This window comes from Ilyonectria robusta, assembly GCF_021365365.1.
Source record: "Ilyonectria robusta strain PMI_751 chromosome Unknown BGZ61scaffold_24, whole genome shotgun sequence".
Classification (NCBI taxonomy): Eukaryota; Fungi; Ascomycota; class Sordariomycetes; order Hypocreales; family Nectriaceae; genus Ilyonectria; species Ilyonectria robusta.
Genome location: NW_025764458.1, coordinates 55,109 through 68,279, shown reverse-complemented (window position 1 = coordinate 68,279; position 13,171 = coordinate 55,109). Strand labels below are relative to the sequence as shown.

General features: G+C 56.4%; 5 protein-coding genes across 5 annotated transcripts; 2 read left to right on the top strand and 3 right to left on the bottom strand.

Moving 5' to 3' along the window:
• Positions 1 to 136: 136 nt before the first annotated feature.
• BGZ61DRAFT_363520 (uncharacterized protein) lies at positions 137 to 1,865 on the bottom strand (the record flags this gene model as incomplete). Its single annotated transcript, XM_046241443.1, has 4 exons — positions 137 to 307; positions 366 to 1,526; positions 1,587 to 1,742; positions 1,803 to 1,865. The coding sequence occupies 4 exons, from the start codon at positions 1,863 to 1,865 to the stop codon at positions 137 to 139; spliced, it is 1,551 nt and encodes a 516-aa protein (XP_046098535.1).
• A 251-nt stretch (positions 1,866 to 2,116) lies between these two features.
• Positions 2,117 to 5,007, top strand: BGZ61DRAFT_459975 (tyrosyl-DNA phosphodiesterase-domain-containing protein). Its single transcript, XM_046246978.1, has 9 exons — positions 2,117 to 2,937; positions 3,001 to 3,180; positions 3,245 to 3,420; positions 3,486 to 3,523; positions 3,583 to 3,656; positions 3,710 to 3,770; positions 3,842 to 3,987; positions 4,064 to 4,338; positions 4,405 to 5,007. The coding sequence occupies exons 1-9, from the start codon at positions 2,389 to 2,391 to the stop codon at positions 4,637 to 4,639; spliced, it is 1,734 nt and encodes a 577-aa protein (XP_046098534.1). The 5' UTR covers positions 2,117 to 2,388; the 3' UTR covers positions 4,640 to 5,007.
• Positions 5,008 to 7,287: 2,280 nt separating this feature from the next.
• BGZ61DRAFT_110451 (uncharacterized protein) lies at positions 7,288 to 7,870 on the bottom strand. Its single transcript, XM_046236924.1, has one exon. The coding sequence runs from the start codon at positions 7,737 to 7,739 to the stop codon at positions 7,338 to 7,340; it is 402 nt and encodes a 133-aa protein (XP_046098533.1). The 5' UTR covers positions 7,740 to 7,870; the 3' UTR covers positions 7,288 to 7,337.
• A 1,729-nt stretch (positions 7,871 to 9,599) lies between these two features.
• BGZ61DRAFT_483125 (uncharacterized protein) lies at positions 9,600 to 10,476 on the bottom strand (the record flags this gene model as incomplete). The annotated part of the gene is made up of 3 exons (XM_046249456.1): positions 9,600 to 9,917; positions 10,086 to 10,175; positions 10,252 to 10,476. The coding sequence occupies 3 exons, from the start codon at positions 10,474 to 10,476 to the stop codon at positions 9,600 to 9,602; spliced, it is 633 nt and encodes a 210-aa protein (XP_046098532.1).
• Positions 10,477 to 11,212: 736 nt separating this feature from the next.
• Positions 11,213 to 12,607, top strand: BGZ61DRAFT_483124 (Gti1/Pac2 family-domain-containing protein; the record flags this gene model as incomplete). Its single annotated transcript, XM_046249455.1, has 1 exon — positions 11,213 to 12,607. The coding sequence occupies one exon, from the start codon at positions 11,213 to 11,215 to the stop codon at positions 12,605 to 12,607; it is 1,395 nt and encodes a 464-aa protein (XP_046098531.1).
• Between the last annotated feature and the right edge of the window lie 564 nt (positions 12,608 to 13,171).

Sequence of the window (13,171 nt, the reverse complement as noted above, 5' to 3'; positions counted from 1 at the left end):
TAATTCCCTGCGATTCCCTCAGATCCCTGTCGCCGCTGGATAAGTGGAGGCTGGCTATCAGCACGCTGGCATCCTAGCTTGAGTTATTTGGCTACGGGGTTGCGCCGCCTTCAGCGATCGTCCATTGGATTTGATATTATTTCTTTGACCCCTGTCTCCGTCTCTCCTCCCAAGAATATCTCATCCCATGCGACAGCAGAAGATACTTAGAGAAGAATTCCCCAGCAAAGGCATCGAACTCGATATAATCGGCTCCAAGATGATATGCAGCCGCGATCCCACTCACACAAGCAAGTTCGTGCATGTTCTAACAATCCTCGTCAGCTGAATGTCGCAAATCAAGAGTGCTGAAGATGAAATCTCACCACAAGCGTCCAGGATCCAGCGAACCAGGTGCTGTTCCTGCCGTGCAGAAACATCATACCAGGAACAACACGCAGATAATGCTGCCAGCGGTGCCCCAGCTGATGCCACCAATTTCGCTTGATAATCTTGTTTTCATCGATCTTGTCAACGGTCCATAAGTCTCTCTGGTCTTTGTTGAGGAATATGGTTTGGTAGACTGGCTCGAAGGCGTCTTTTGAATGGAGGCAAGGGTGTCTGAGCTGGTGTTGATAGTTGCTGCAATTGAATGACATCTCAATCAGACGTGGAGCTTGTTGGTACGTATACGTGTAATACATGGGGCGGAATCCAACCGAAGACCCTTCACCCTTTGAGACGGCCACCTGTTCCCTCTGGTCTTCTGTCTTGGGTTCTGCGCAGAGCTCTGACTTGAAACGCGTCTCGTAGTGGCTCTCAAAGTAATTGGTATCAGTGTGAGTGACGGTCATATCGTCATAGAAAGTTGCGCCGCCGAGGACCAGCTTCTCTCGCCAAGTTGCAGTCTTGCCCAGGATGCGGAGTGCTTCGTCTGCTAGGACGCACAGGACTAACTCATCAAAGTACTCGTCGGCCGACTGCTCGGTGCTCTTAGTCTTGATGCGGAGCTTGACATTCTTCCCGGATCTGCTCAAAACGGACTCCACTTCTGTGTCAGTCCTAATATCTACGCCTCTCTGTCGTAGATCCTCTCCCCACTTGTTATAAAATTCGTGAAGATGGTCAAATGTCACCATCTTGGGCAAGTTTGGCAGCAAGGTGTCTGGGTCGTAGTCCCACAGTTTCATGTTAGTATCAGCAAAGAGTCGCTCAACTATTGCAGATGGAACGTTGGCAGTCTGGTTCCCCGTGCCGAGGAACAGGGCGATGAGCGGGTATACCATCTTGTCACCAAACTCCTTGCTGAAGAAGAAGACGCGGAGCATGACGCTGATGGGGACGAGTCCGAGAATCGGCATTGTCCACTTGATGAACTTGAGAAAAAAACCGAACTTCTTGATGTCGGACGAAAATTGAGTAATGAGCTTGCTGGGGAAGCAGTTCGTCCAGAAGCCATCTTCCCCCTTGCCGAAAGAGACTTGTAACTGAACGTCTCGGGGCTCATGACTATACTGTTTGAAGAACCTGAATGTGTGCTTGAATATCTGGAACCATAGTTAGAGACAGCTCTAGTACATCTCATCAATAAAGAAAATGCAGCTCACCGGAGAGCCTCCTTGGACGCCATTGTTCATCCAGGCAGCACCGTACTTTTGCTCGTCCAACGGGATGGACGTGGCCTGACCGCCAACGACATCGCATCTCTCCAATACGGTCACTTTGAACTTGTCGGGATGATTTGCCAGAGTGGCAGCGCAAGACTGTGATGGTGTTAGTTTTGCGGGTGCCCTCATCGGAGGCTAATGAAAATCAATGATTACCATGCCTGCCGCTCCCGCCCCGACGATGACGACATGCTTTTTTTTACTTGCAAATGAATCCATTTCTTCGGAATTCACAATGTTTGCGGAGTGAAATTTAATAAAACCCAGAAGGCGACAATGGGGGGTGATGAGAAGCTGGGAGTTTTGTGTTAGAGCTAGCTTGGGAGCATCGTAGACGTCATTAGGTTCTCCCTGGTGTTTTTGGTACGACTGAGACATGCCGTCACTGGGCACTTTAGAGAAGACTAAACTCCTACGCCATCGACTCTTCAGCTCGGGCAAATACGTGATATGGAAAATTACGATTGCATGGTACATGAAGTGTCGACAAACTAAGATGCTCTTTCATGCATTCTGCTTCTTTTCGCAGAGTCAATTCACACCTTCCGGTGTGGCGGACGCGGAGGCACGTGATTCCGCGTTACTTGACCAGGGTGCCTGCAGGGATGAGGTGAAATGGGAACACGCCTCGCCAATATCATCCATGGGAAGAGACATCAACGCCGTCATTAACTTTGAAAACATCACGCACACCTGAATCTTCTGTCTATATCCCCGACCGGCCCCGCAGGACAGAGCAGACATGGCTGGAGCCCACGCGGACATCCCCGACCTGGGGAGCGACATGGACGACGACGAAGCACTCCGGTATGCAATCGCCCTCTCGCTCCAGGAGCAGGAGTCACACAACCAGCCAGCAGAACAGAACCCCCCGAGGACCTCATCACCCAACCGTGACGAGTCCAGATCTGGCGGGCCAGGCCTTGGTCTCCTTGCACTGGATCGCAAAAAGATGGAAGAGGAAAGGTTGCAGAGACTAGCCAAGCGGCGTCGAAGTGCCTCCTCAGACGACGATGTCGTTGAGGTGCCGGCCCCGAAGAGAAAGGCGCCCTCCAAGCCATCTAAATCCCCTAGCTTGCCACCCTTTGCGAACGGCACTGTTAAGAGGACCTGGGCCCGTGGGTATCCGCGGACGCCCGATGACATCAAGTTCGAGGAGGTCTTGCAGAAGGACAGCCTTATGCTTGCTGTGCTGAGTTCTTACCAGTGGGATGACGAATGGATCATGTCCAAGGTGGACTTGCGAAGGACCAAATTGCTGCTGTTGGCATTTGCAGCCGATGAAGCCCAGGTAGGCCGCGCTGTTAGCCCATCCCCGTTCTAGACTCGGACGCTGATGAGTGACTCGATACAGAAAACAGCCATGCGGTCTAACGCGCCACCCGGAATCAAGTTTTGCTTTCCCGCTATGAATGGACCCGGATCGATGCATTCCAAACTCCAGTTACTAAAGTATCCGGACTACCTCCGGGTGGTCGTACCCACAGGCAACTTAGTGCCCTATGACTGGGGCGAAACTGGTGTTATGGAGAATGTCAGTCGTTCAGGGAGAAGCTGTTACAAGTGACTGTGATGATGACTTGCTAACCAGATCTTAGATGGTCTTCTTGATCGATCTACCCCGACTCGCCAAATATGTCGATCACCAACCAACCACATTCAGCACCGAGCTCGGCCGATTCCTGGAGGCGACGGGTGTTGACGAAAATATGACCAATAGTCTTACTAATTACGACTTCTCGCGAACGAAGCACCTCCGCTTTGTGTACACCATGTATGCTCACTCGAGAGAAAGAAAAAAATCCCGTTCCCTTCCCCGCACGCGCTGACATTGTCTAGTCCCGGCGGACATTTAAACGAATCACATAAGCGAGTTGGTGAGTTGTCGCGTGTGTTACACAAGCTCGTAGGACGGCAGCTCACAAGCTATCTCAAGGATACTGCGGACTAGGGGCCAGTGTGGCTTCCCTTGGACTGGCCACCAGTGATCCAGTCCAGGTGGACTTAGTGGTGTGTGCCGTGTGCCACACGAACCAAAAAAAGTTACTAACTCGAGGCACCAGTGCGCCTCTCTTGGAGCCATCAACTATGATTTGGTCGGAGCCATGTACAACGCCTGTCGAGGTAACCCCCACTAAGGAGCACTGGGTGATCTAGACTTGCCCAAGAAGAACCGATGGTCTGACGCAGCGCAGGTGACGATGGCATGACAGAATACAACTCGAGGCTGAGGCGTGCGACCAGGGCCAAAGCGTCGAGTACGGCGCAACCATTCAATGATCACTTTAGGATCTATTTTCCTACAGACGAGACAGTAGCCCAGAGCCGGGGAGGACGAATGGTGCGTCACGGGCCATTTGCCGAGCGAGCGAAGATGCTGTAATTGGGCGACGACGCTAACAAGAAACGCGCTGCAGGCTGCGGGCACCATCTGCGTCCAGGCCAAGTGGTGGCGCGCACCGACCTTCCCCACTCAACTGGTTCGCGATTGTGTCAACAATCGTGATGGGCTGTTGATGCATAGCAAGATGATTTTCGTGCGGAAGATCCAAACCCGCGGGGACCGGTCGGCAGCAGATGCGGATGCGGAAACGGGAACGGGAACGGAAGCAACGGGCGCAGATTCAGATCCCGGTCAATCGTCGCCGGGTTGGGCGTATATTGGCAGCGCAAATCTGTCAGAGAGCGCATGGTGAGACACGGCCAGTCCGGCAACGAATTTGAGCAATGTCACTGACGAGAAACCGAACGCGAGCAGGGGCCGCTTAGTCAAGGATCGAGCAACTGGCAAGCCCAAGATGAGCTGTCGCAATTGGGAGTGCGGCGTAGTGATTCGAGTTCCTGGGGCCAGCAAGGCCCAAGCCCAAGCGGGGGGGCCCAGGGAAGATGTTAGCGACATGGGCATTTTCAAGGGAACGATTCCGGTACCAATGCGATTCCCGGGACGGCGCTACCGCGAGACCGAGGAGCCCTGGTTCTATGCCCAGACGTGAGGGGCCAAGCTATCTCGATTGTGGCGATGCCAAGATGGGGGAGAGCCGGGAACCTAATCTACGTACCTACAGTAGGTACATTTCGCATCGAGCGTGGGGAACAGCTGGGCTCGAGGCCAAGGCTAGGTGACCCAGCGCGAGGGAAGCCGATCGTCACCAATGAGGGCTCGTCGTCTCGCCTGAACGAGACAAAGAAACGACGCTCACAGGGTAGGGACATGGCTGACGGCGGACGACGAGGCGTACAGTAGTTTGGCTGATACATGTCCGTACATAGCAGTAAAATAATAGCAGGGTCTGGCTCCAGCCTCCACGGTCTGTACTATCAATCAACTGGCAGGCAGGCAAGCAAGCAAGCAAGCAAGCAAGGCCGGCGGAGGACAATTCAACATTAGATTACGAACGGCACATTGGACCAGGGATTAAAGAACACGGCAGAGCACCGACCAGGCCGTTCGGTACGAACCTAGGGCGAGGGCATTTTTTCAATGCCGTGGCATCGCGGACGCAGCTTTAGGCGGGTGCACGTTCGTCTTGTAGGTACAGTGACGGGGCTGTATCATCACATGCGGGCGCGGCACAAGCAAAGGAAGGCTCCCCAGGTCTACGACCCCTCCCCAGGTCCCCTAAGGTTAATGCCGGGCCTGCTTGCATGCTGCGTCTGTACTACGTAGTACGTGCCTAGCAGACAGGCTCGTCACTTGCAATTGACCTTGACGGGGCCTTGGAGAGGGTGGTAGGACCGGGGGCCGCAATGGGCCAAGACCCAAGCGAGAGGGGCCCTAACCCGAGATGGCGTTGCCGTCGGGCGCCTCAAAGAGGGGCGATGGCGTGCCTCATTGGAATGTGGCGCTGGCGACAGGCCCACCAAGCACCCTCCAGGGGTGTCAGTGTAGGGAGGGGAGGGGGAGAGCCTTGAGGGACGAGGAGGATCAAGAGGGCCAAAGCCGCAAACAGACGAGCGCCGGGCATGGTCGACCCATGGTCGCGGATTCACGGGATGGAGGGAAGGGTTTTGGTTTGTGAAGTTCTGGTCCAAGACGCTAGCAGCCCAGATGTGGTCCGGCCTAATCTCCTGGTTCCCCGTCTTTGAAAGGCCCCATCGTGGCGAACAACCGGCGCCGAACGAGAATTGGCACTGACAGCAGGATGACGGGTAGAGGGGGGAGGGCGAAGCGTCGTTTGGGAACGATCACGCTTCTGATATTGGTGTGGGGGGAGCTAGGAGGGAGAGGGAGGGGGGAGTGAAAGAGGGGACAGGCACGAGGGGAGAGGAGAATCGAAGAGGGAAGAAGCGCAGAGGGGAGAGGAAAATGATGATGATGATGATGATGATGAGGAGCGCAAAGATGCATTGGTGGCGTTGAATACGGCGGTAGCCCAGCCGCTTTGATAGTTAGTTAGTTGTTGGTCGTTGCGGTTCCGTTGGCGTTCATACTGATGTCGTCGTCGTCGTCGTCGTCGTCGTCGTTGATTTTGATTTTCCGTATCCAGGATAACGGGATTGGAGGACATGGGTTCTGGATTCTTCTCTTGATGGCGATGGAAGACCAGGGGCAATGGCTGTCGACGTCAGAAAAGTGCCATCGGTCTTTGGGACCGTGGCCGCCGCGTCCGCCGCCGTCGCGGGAGCAGCCCAAGGAGCAGGCCCAGCATCCGGCACTCCCTGGTCGCTCTCGCGCCGGAGGGGCGATTTTGCGCACCTTGGGAGCTGTTGGATGTGTAGGTACCAGGTAGCGCGTCGCTGTGTCCGCAGTACGTAGGTACGACGTAGTACGTAGTCGCTGCGCAGCAGTGGGTTGTGGGCAAGGGGAGATAGCACCTGCGCAGCGCGGTACGTAGTGGACAGGGGGGACGTCGTACATGGGGAAGATAGGTGGTGGGTTGGTTGATGGGTGGTGATGGACATGGGGCAGACGGTCTGGCCTCCAGCCTCCGCAACACCACCTCCAAGCCCCTCCAAGCCATCGCAGCTTGCGCGCCTGCAGCCCAGCAGCCCAGCAGCAGCGTCGCTAACTCGCTATGGACGGCACCTGCCGGCAGTGCTCCGACGCGCGCGATCGAAGCCCCACTCCCGGTACGAGCGAAGCTAGTTACGACACCACCACCACCACACCCACCCAAGGCTCCTTCCCCCCCTGGCCGGAAGGTCGCTGCCACGCCAGGTCCAGCAAGGCGGCAGGGCTGTCTGCCGCACGAGCATGTCTGGGAGAGAGATCAAAGTAACCCGTATCTCGTCTCGCCGACTCGAGACACCAAAAACGAACATGACAGGGAGGAAGCCTCCACACAATACCCATCCGCAGGTAGTACGTTCCTATCCATACCCATGGACCCTTCATACCACATCGTACATAGCATGCATGTACGTACCCATCCATCCATGCCATACCTAAGGTACCGGTAGCCATCCCCTACCTAAGGTACGTATACCCGCGCGCAAAGGAAGGCAGGGTCCATCGAGTGCCGGGCAGGGTCGGCAGGGTCTTGGAGTCTGGATGCATTTCGACTCTTTGATCTGCTGGTCTGACGCCACTGCTCCCGGCGTTGTTTGTCATGTCGACCGACCAATCTCCCCGGCCATGGTCCGTACCGTAGAAGTTGCTGCGTACCCTCGAGGCATCAAGATGGACCGCGCATCGGGCCATCGAGCCATCAAGGCTAAACAGCATCCCACGTACTTGTTTGCTTACCTTACTTACCTGGATCCGGCCGAGCCCACTTGGCGAACTGCTGTTCGGGACTTGGGGAGAGCCATTGTCCTGTTGGAGTCTACGGCTCTGTCTAGTTGTGCTCTTGGACGATTGCGGGTTGCACGGGGATGCGCTTGCGGCCGCCCGGTTGGTGACACTGGCTCCCCCAATCGGCGGCCACGGGCGCGCTTGAATGGGGCCGAAGGGCCTTGCTTGGGCCTTGGAGGGCGGCCTTTGCGTCCTGGGGTGCTTGGAGTTTTGGGGTCATGTTTGGGCCCTTGTGGCTGGAGCAGCATCAGGAGTACCGGCAGAGCGAGCACGAGGAGGTTTGATGGGGTTGACGGGCCCCTTGGACGGCACAGACGGGGTCCTCGAGTAGTCCGTACCGCGTACACGGCAGTGGGCATTCAGGGTCGCCAGTCGTACTACGTAGTACGTAGTAGTACTTTTGTCTGATGAGAGGCTTGTGGTGGAGTTCTGGGGGCCGCTGGAGCTTGGTCTGAGCGGCCTTGGCTCTAGTTTTTAACTCAACTGGGAAGCCGGTGTCGTTCGTCGTTCGTTGGGTTCCTGGATATTCGGTGCCTGTTATCCCGCAGACCCCAGGCCGACCCTGCTGCTCTGTTACCAGCTAGTCGTGCCCAGCGTTGCCCAGTTTGAATGCCCTGGACATGTCGCATCCCACATCGCATCCCGTTTCTTCTGCACGTACTGTATGTTGTCCCTTGCGCCGCCCTCCCATGGCAGCGCAGCCCTGTCTTGTCCAATGTGCTCTGCCACCACGCCTTGGCTTGGCTCGTTTGGCTCGTTTGGCCCTGTTTCTGGCCCTGTTTCTTGGCCCTGTTCCTGCACTCGCCCTGGATTCGCATAAAGACGCCACGGGAAGATCGAAGACCCTTTGTCCGAAGGCGGGCAATGTTACCGACCGGGACCGTCTTGGCCTTCGAGGCTTGGTCATCACGATGGGTGTTTTAGGGTCTTCGACATTGGACCTGGGACCCTGCCTGGCCTTGCTTGACCTCTAGTCCCTTGGCTTTTGGGTCCCTTTGGATCCCTTGTTAGAGACTCCGCCCACAACCACAACCGACCCGGATTGGATTAGCCATTTGGAATTCCATTTGGGCCCCATTCCCCATTCCCGCACCCATGGCCCATGGCCCAAGGCCCAGTACCTACCTATTGCCAATTGTCAGTGCCCCATGGCAGCCCCCCCCATGGCCCCCGTTGCTCCATTTGGGACCACCATGGACGACTGACGTCTGACCAGTGGCTCGCCATTGGCCTGGCAGGTTCCCCGTGCCGTGGAGCGTGGAGTATCCAACGTGGAGCATGGAGCGTTGGAGGACCTGCAGTTGAGCTCGAGCATCCTGTCCCAGCCTGAGAGTCCGAGTCCGTCCGTCCAAAGAAAGTGCAACTCGCCCCAAGATGTCCCCCAATCCCAATCCCATGTCCCAGTCGCAGACGCGACTTGCAAGCATCATCGAGCACTGACTGACCGGGGGCCCTTCCTTCAATTCTCCATCTAATTAATTCTCCCTCTCATTATGTTGCGACGAGGAGGCGGCTCGGGTGCTTGGTGCTGTGCGCTTTGCGTGGTGCTAGCTACCTAGCCAGTTGGAGTTGGGATGGGTGCGTGCGAGGGCTAGACAGGAACAGGTCAGGACGGACACGAATGGACGGGATAGGACCGGACGGACAGGACGGAGTCGAGAGGACAGAAAAGGGCGGCCCTCGCCATCGTTCTTGGCTCTCTCTCCATAATTAGTCTTGTTGTGTATTTCTTTGTTCACCCAGGCCTCGACTGTTTGTTGCCGCAGCGTCTCCAGCGTCTCCAGCATCTCTTGTCTGGCTCTCTTTGTTGTTGTTAGTCGCATCAAGTCCAAGTTGCAACCACGCGTGCTTGTTCTTGTTAGTGGCCGCCTATTTTCAAGCCCGCAGCTCTTGTCCCGCCATCGCCATCGTCATCGTCACCGTCCGTCACAGTCCAGTGTCCTCCACCCGTCCACCGTCCACCGTCTACCGACGCCGACGCCGACTCCGTCAGTCACTCACAGACTTGCGCTGCCCGCGGGCCTATCCCATCCCAACCCTCCATCTCAATCTCATCTCATCTCACACCACACGCAACTCACGCTTCCACACCCCCCCTCCGAGCACCTACTTCCCCAGCTCCCGCCCATTCTCGGGTTTCTTTGTCTCTGTTCTCTGATCCATCTTTCCTCTCCGCCGCCGCTACGCTACTCCGTTTTCCCTCTCCCGCATTCCTCGCATCAATTGTCTCGCTCGTCCTGCTCGCAGGCCACGGATCGCCTCCAGCTAGCTGCAAACGAGTCTGCAAACGAGTCGAGATCCCGAATCGTTCGCGGGGGGGCCGCCCCATTTGTCGTTTCCGTCAGGTTCGAGTCGACAAATTCCCAATCCCGTTCTCCGTTCCCGTTCCCGTGCCGCCTGCCAACTCCGGGTCTGTCTCCGTCCTCCGTCCATCGCCGCCTTGGACGACGCCAAGCAAGCCCAGCTCTTGCTTCCACTTCCGGAGGCGAGTGTGCCGTCCTCCGCCAGCCTCCGCCAGCCTTTGGGCCGCGAACCCGCTGTGTAACTCGACCGCAGCTGGCCCAGGCCCATTCTACTGCCCCTCCCGTTTGTCCCGGTCCGGCGACAGGAGAGACAAGGCACGCAACACGCACGCCCCAGGACCCTCAGGACCCCCAGAAGCCCCGGGCAAGACCCTGCGTAAACGCCGACGCCGACACCCTCACCGTCCCCGTCACCGTCACTGCCCAAACGACACCGCTTGCGGGAGAAACAACAAGAACACTGAAATTCCGCAGCCTGACAGCATTGATCACCTGTCCGTTTACAAGCTGTTGGAACCGCTTAAGTGACCAAAAAGAAAACGACAATCGCACGCCTATTCCATCGCACGTCTCCCGCCTCTTTCACACTACCACCGCCACTACCACCAACAGCAAGCAGGAAGCGCCTCCCGCCTTCCCGTCCAAGGAAAAGGGAAAGGGGACTCCCCATTAATCCTTTTGGCAGGAAGCCGGACTCAGTCAAGAAGCCGCCGGACGCAGGACGCTGGGACGCCTCTAGCACCTTGACGCCCCCATCCCCATCCACATTCAAGTAGGTCCCACAGCCGTCCATGAATATCTTGACTCTACTTTGTGGCCTGTGGTCTCGCCAACTCTACTCCTCTCCTGCTCTCGCCTGCCCCGTCGCCCTGTCGTTGTGCAGCTAGTGCTCCGCCTTGAACCACTTACTTGGCAAACTCTATAGACTCCAGTCTTCGCCCACCCCAATTGCCTCTTTTATTTCCTCAACTTTCCTCGCGCTCCTCCTCACCTCGCCCGCGTTGTCCAATCCTCGCTGCCTGGTGCCTGAGATATCCTCCATCTAAGCTCTCAGCTTGGCGGGGTCTCTGCAAACTCTCAACACCGGGTACCCTGAGGGCATGGTGATACGCCTCAATTCGAAACTCAGTTCATTTCTACCGCGGGCCAAGCTTCCACGACCAGAGTCAATCTTGCCATCGGTACCGACCTTGACTGAGTCCGCGTACTCTGGCATATGTTGCTCAGCAGCCGAACTTGTCGCCGCCGTACACCACCAAACCCGCGTCTTTCGACTCTTCCCCTCAACTATTCTCCTGCTCAACTATCACGAGAACTCGCCCATCACCACACCTCCAGTCTATTTCCCTCAAAATCTCGGCCTCGAAACCTCCCAATCTTCGCGCCAGGCATCTTTCGATCCTCTTGATCTGCCTGCCCCATCTTTACCCCTTAGTTTTGCCAGCAAGCTTAGCCTCCACATCGGGGCACCTGTTAGATCACCTTCTTCTCCAGCTCAAGGTTAAGTTTCCTTGGTCACACACTTAATCATGGCTATGTCAAGTCCATCAAACCCTTTAAATCCCACATTTGAGGGTCATATCGCATCCACGATCGATGCCCTCATCCTCTTCGAGGCCTGCCTGTCAGGCCAGCTGAACCACGTCCCCCGCCGGCCACATGACCGCGAGCGACAGGACCTCATCAAGAGCGGCAATGTCTTCATCTACGAGGAGCACGCCTCCGGCATAAAGCGATGGACCGATGGCGTCTCTTGGAGCCCTAGCCGCATCTTGGGCAACTTCCTCATCTACCGCGAGCTTGAGAAGCCCTTCCCCCCGGGCGAAAAGAAGCGAGCCCTGAAGAAGAACAAGAAGCCCCAGCAGGGCGTCAGCAAGAGTGAAACCCCCTCGCGCCCTGGCATGGGCTTCCCATCTGCCATGGATCCAAACGCCGGCGGCAAGGATTCAGAGAGAGCCTTGATCGGCTCTCTAATCGACTCGTACCCGTTCAAAAACGACGGTCTCGTCAAGAAGACCATCAGCGTCTCCTTCCAGGGCGTGCCCCATCATCTGGTCAGCTACTATAATGTCAACGACGTAATGTCTGGTCGCTTGACCACGCCGACCAAGCACCCCAATCTCCGGAATGTCATCCCCCGTTCTGAACTTATCATGTCTCAAAACTTCCGCGCACCCATCGACGAGGTTGAGTGCAACCCAGACGATCGGATGGGCCCACACGCCATGTTCGGGTCTTTGCCCGGCCACGACTACGGTGGCCAAGGAAGCGTTCTACAGCGCGCCATGTCGCTGCCAAGCTTCCAACCCGTCCAGATGTCACCATATGGAGCGCCAGCACATTATGGCTTCCCGTCTCACCCGCAACATCCTCCGCCGCCGCCGCAGCAGCAGCATTCCTTCGTCAGTTCAGTGCCTCCCAGCGCTTCGCCAATGTCGTATGCGCCACCGACTCAGGGTAATTACGCCCTCGATCCTACCAGAACGAACCGGTTTGCGACAGGGACCACTATGGCCCACGAATTCCCCAGGAATATGCCGACCCATAGCCCCCCACGCCGACATTCGACATTCGACGCCGCCCCTGCGGCAGACCTCTCAACTATGTCCCTTAGCTCGATTCCAGAGGCGCGGAGCATTACCGGTGCCTCTTATTTGAGTGGCCCCTCGTACTATATGCCACATCGATCGGCACCCATTCAGGGCCATGAACACAACTTTCCATCTCCTCGCCAGATGAAGGCGGATCCAGATAGCCTAGGGGGAGACGACGGAAGCTCGCAACACTATGGGCTAGAAGAAAACGGTGCCACTTGGGGCTTCGATACGATTGACGGGTCCCAAGAGGCGCAGTACTTCGCTGGCAGTTCAACAGCGGGCTCCCAGCAGTGGTCAAATGGACCCAACAGCCTGGGTAGGACCTGAGGCCCTGTCCCATGCGTGTCACCTCTCGGAATGGTCGGTTAGGCGTGTTTACTGGAGTTGGGCTTATGGTCGGTTGGCTGTCTACAGAATGGTGGGCGGCCCCTCTGCTCGGGTTTCTCTGGTGTTTTGGTCTCCGGTTGGGCTGGGTAAAGGTTTTGAAAGGGGAGCAATGGGTCAAATGAACAATAGGATCGATGCAATGCTCAGACGGCATACATACTCATGATGCATGTGTACCTCTGGGGTGTATGTGTATAGGACGATACGGGTATGGATGGGGTCTCCCAGTCAGCGTCAGACTCATCAGTTTGTACAGTTCTTCTTTTTACCGGTACCTTGGGATTGGAGCAAAAAGGAGCATGTACAGGTAGATACAAAGCGGCGGGATATGCGCATCTGGATCCCGCGAGGGAGGCCGATCCGCGGTAGAGTATTCGTATATGGGTATATGCGATGTAGCATTCTTTGGGTTTTGCGTGCTTTTCGAGTCCAATCTATCAACTATTAATAACACGAGGTGTTCATCTCTGTGCTCACCATGGCTCAAGTTGCGAGTCTTGTTGA

Excerpts from the sequence above, each read along its gene's own strand:
- BGZ61DRAFT_459975 (XM_046246978.1), top strand. The coding sequence starts at position 2,389 with ATGGCTGGAGCCCACGCGGACATCCCCGACCTGGGGAGCGACATGGAC. Across the intron at positions 3,771-3,841 it reads CATGTACAACGCCTGTCGAG|GTGACGATGGCATGACAGAA; the intron begins GTAACCCCCACT and ends GACGCAGCGCAG. Across the intron at positions 4,339-4,404 it reads AATCTGTCAGAGAGCGCATG|GGGCCGCTTAGTCAAGGATC; the intron begins GTGAGACACGGC and ends GAACGCGAGCAG.
- BGZ61DRAFT_110451 (XM_046236924.1), bottom strand. The coding sequence starts at position 7,739 with ATGCCCACTGCCGTGTACGCGGTACGGACTACTCGAGGACCCCGTCTG.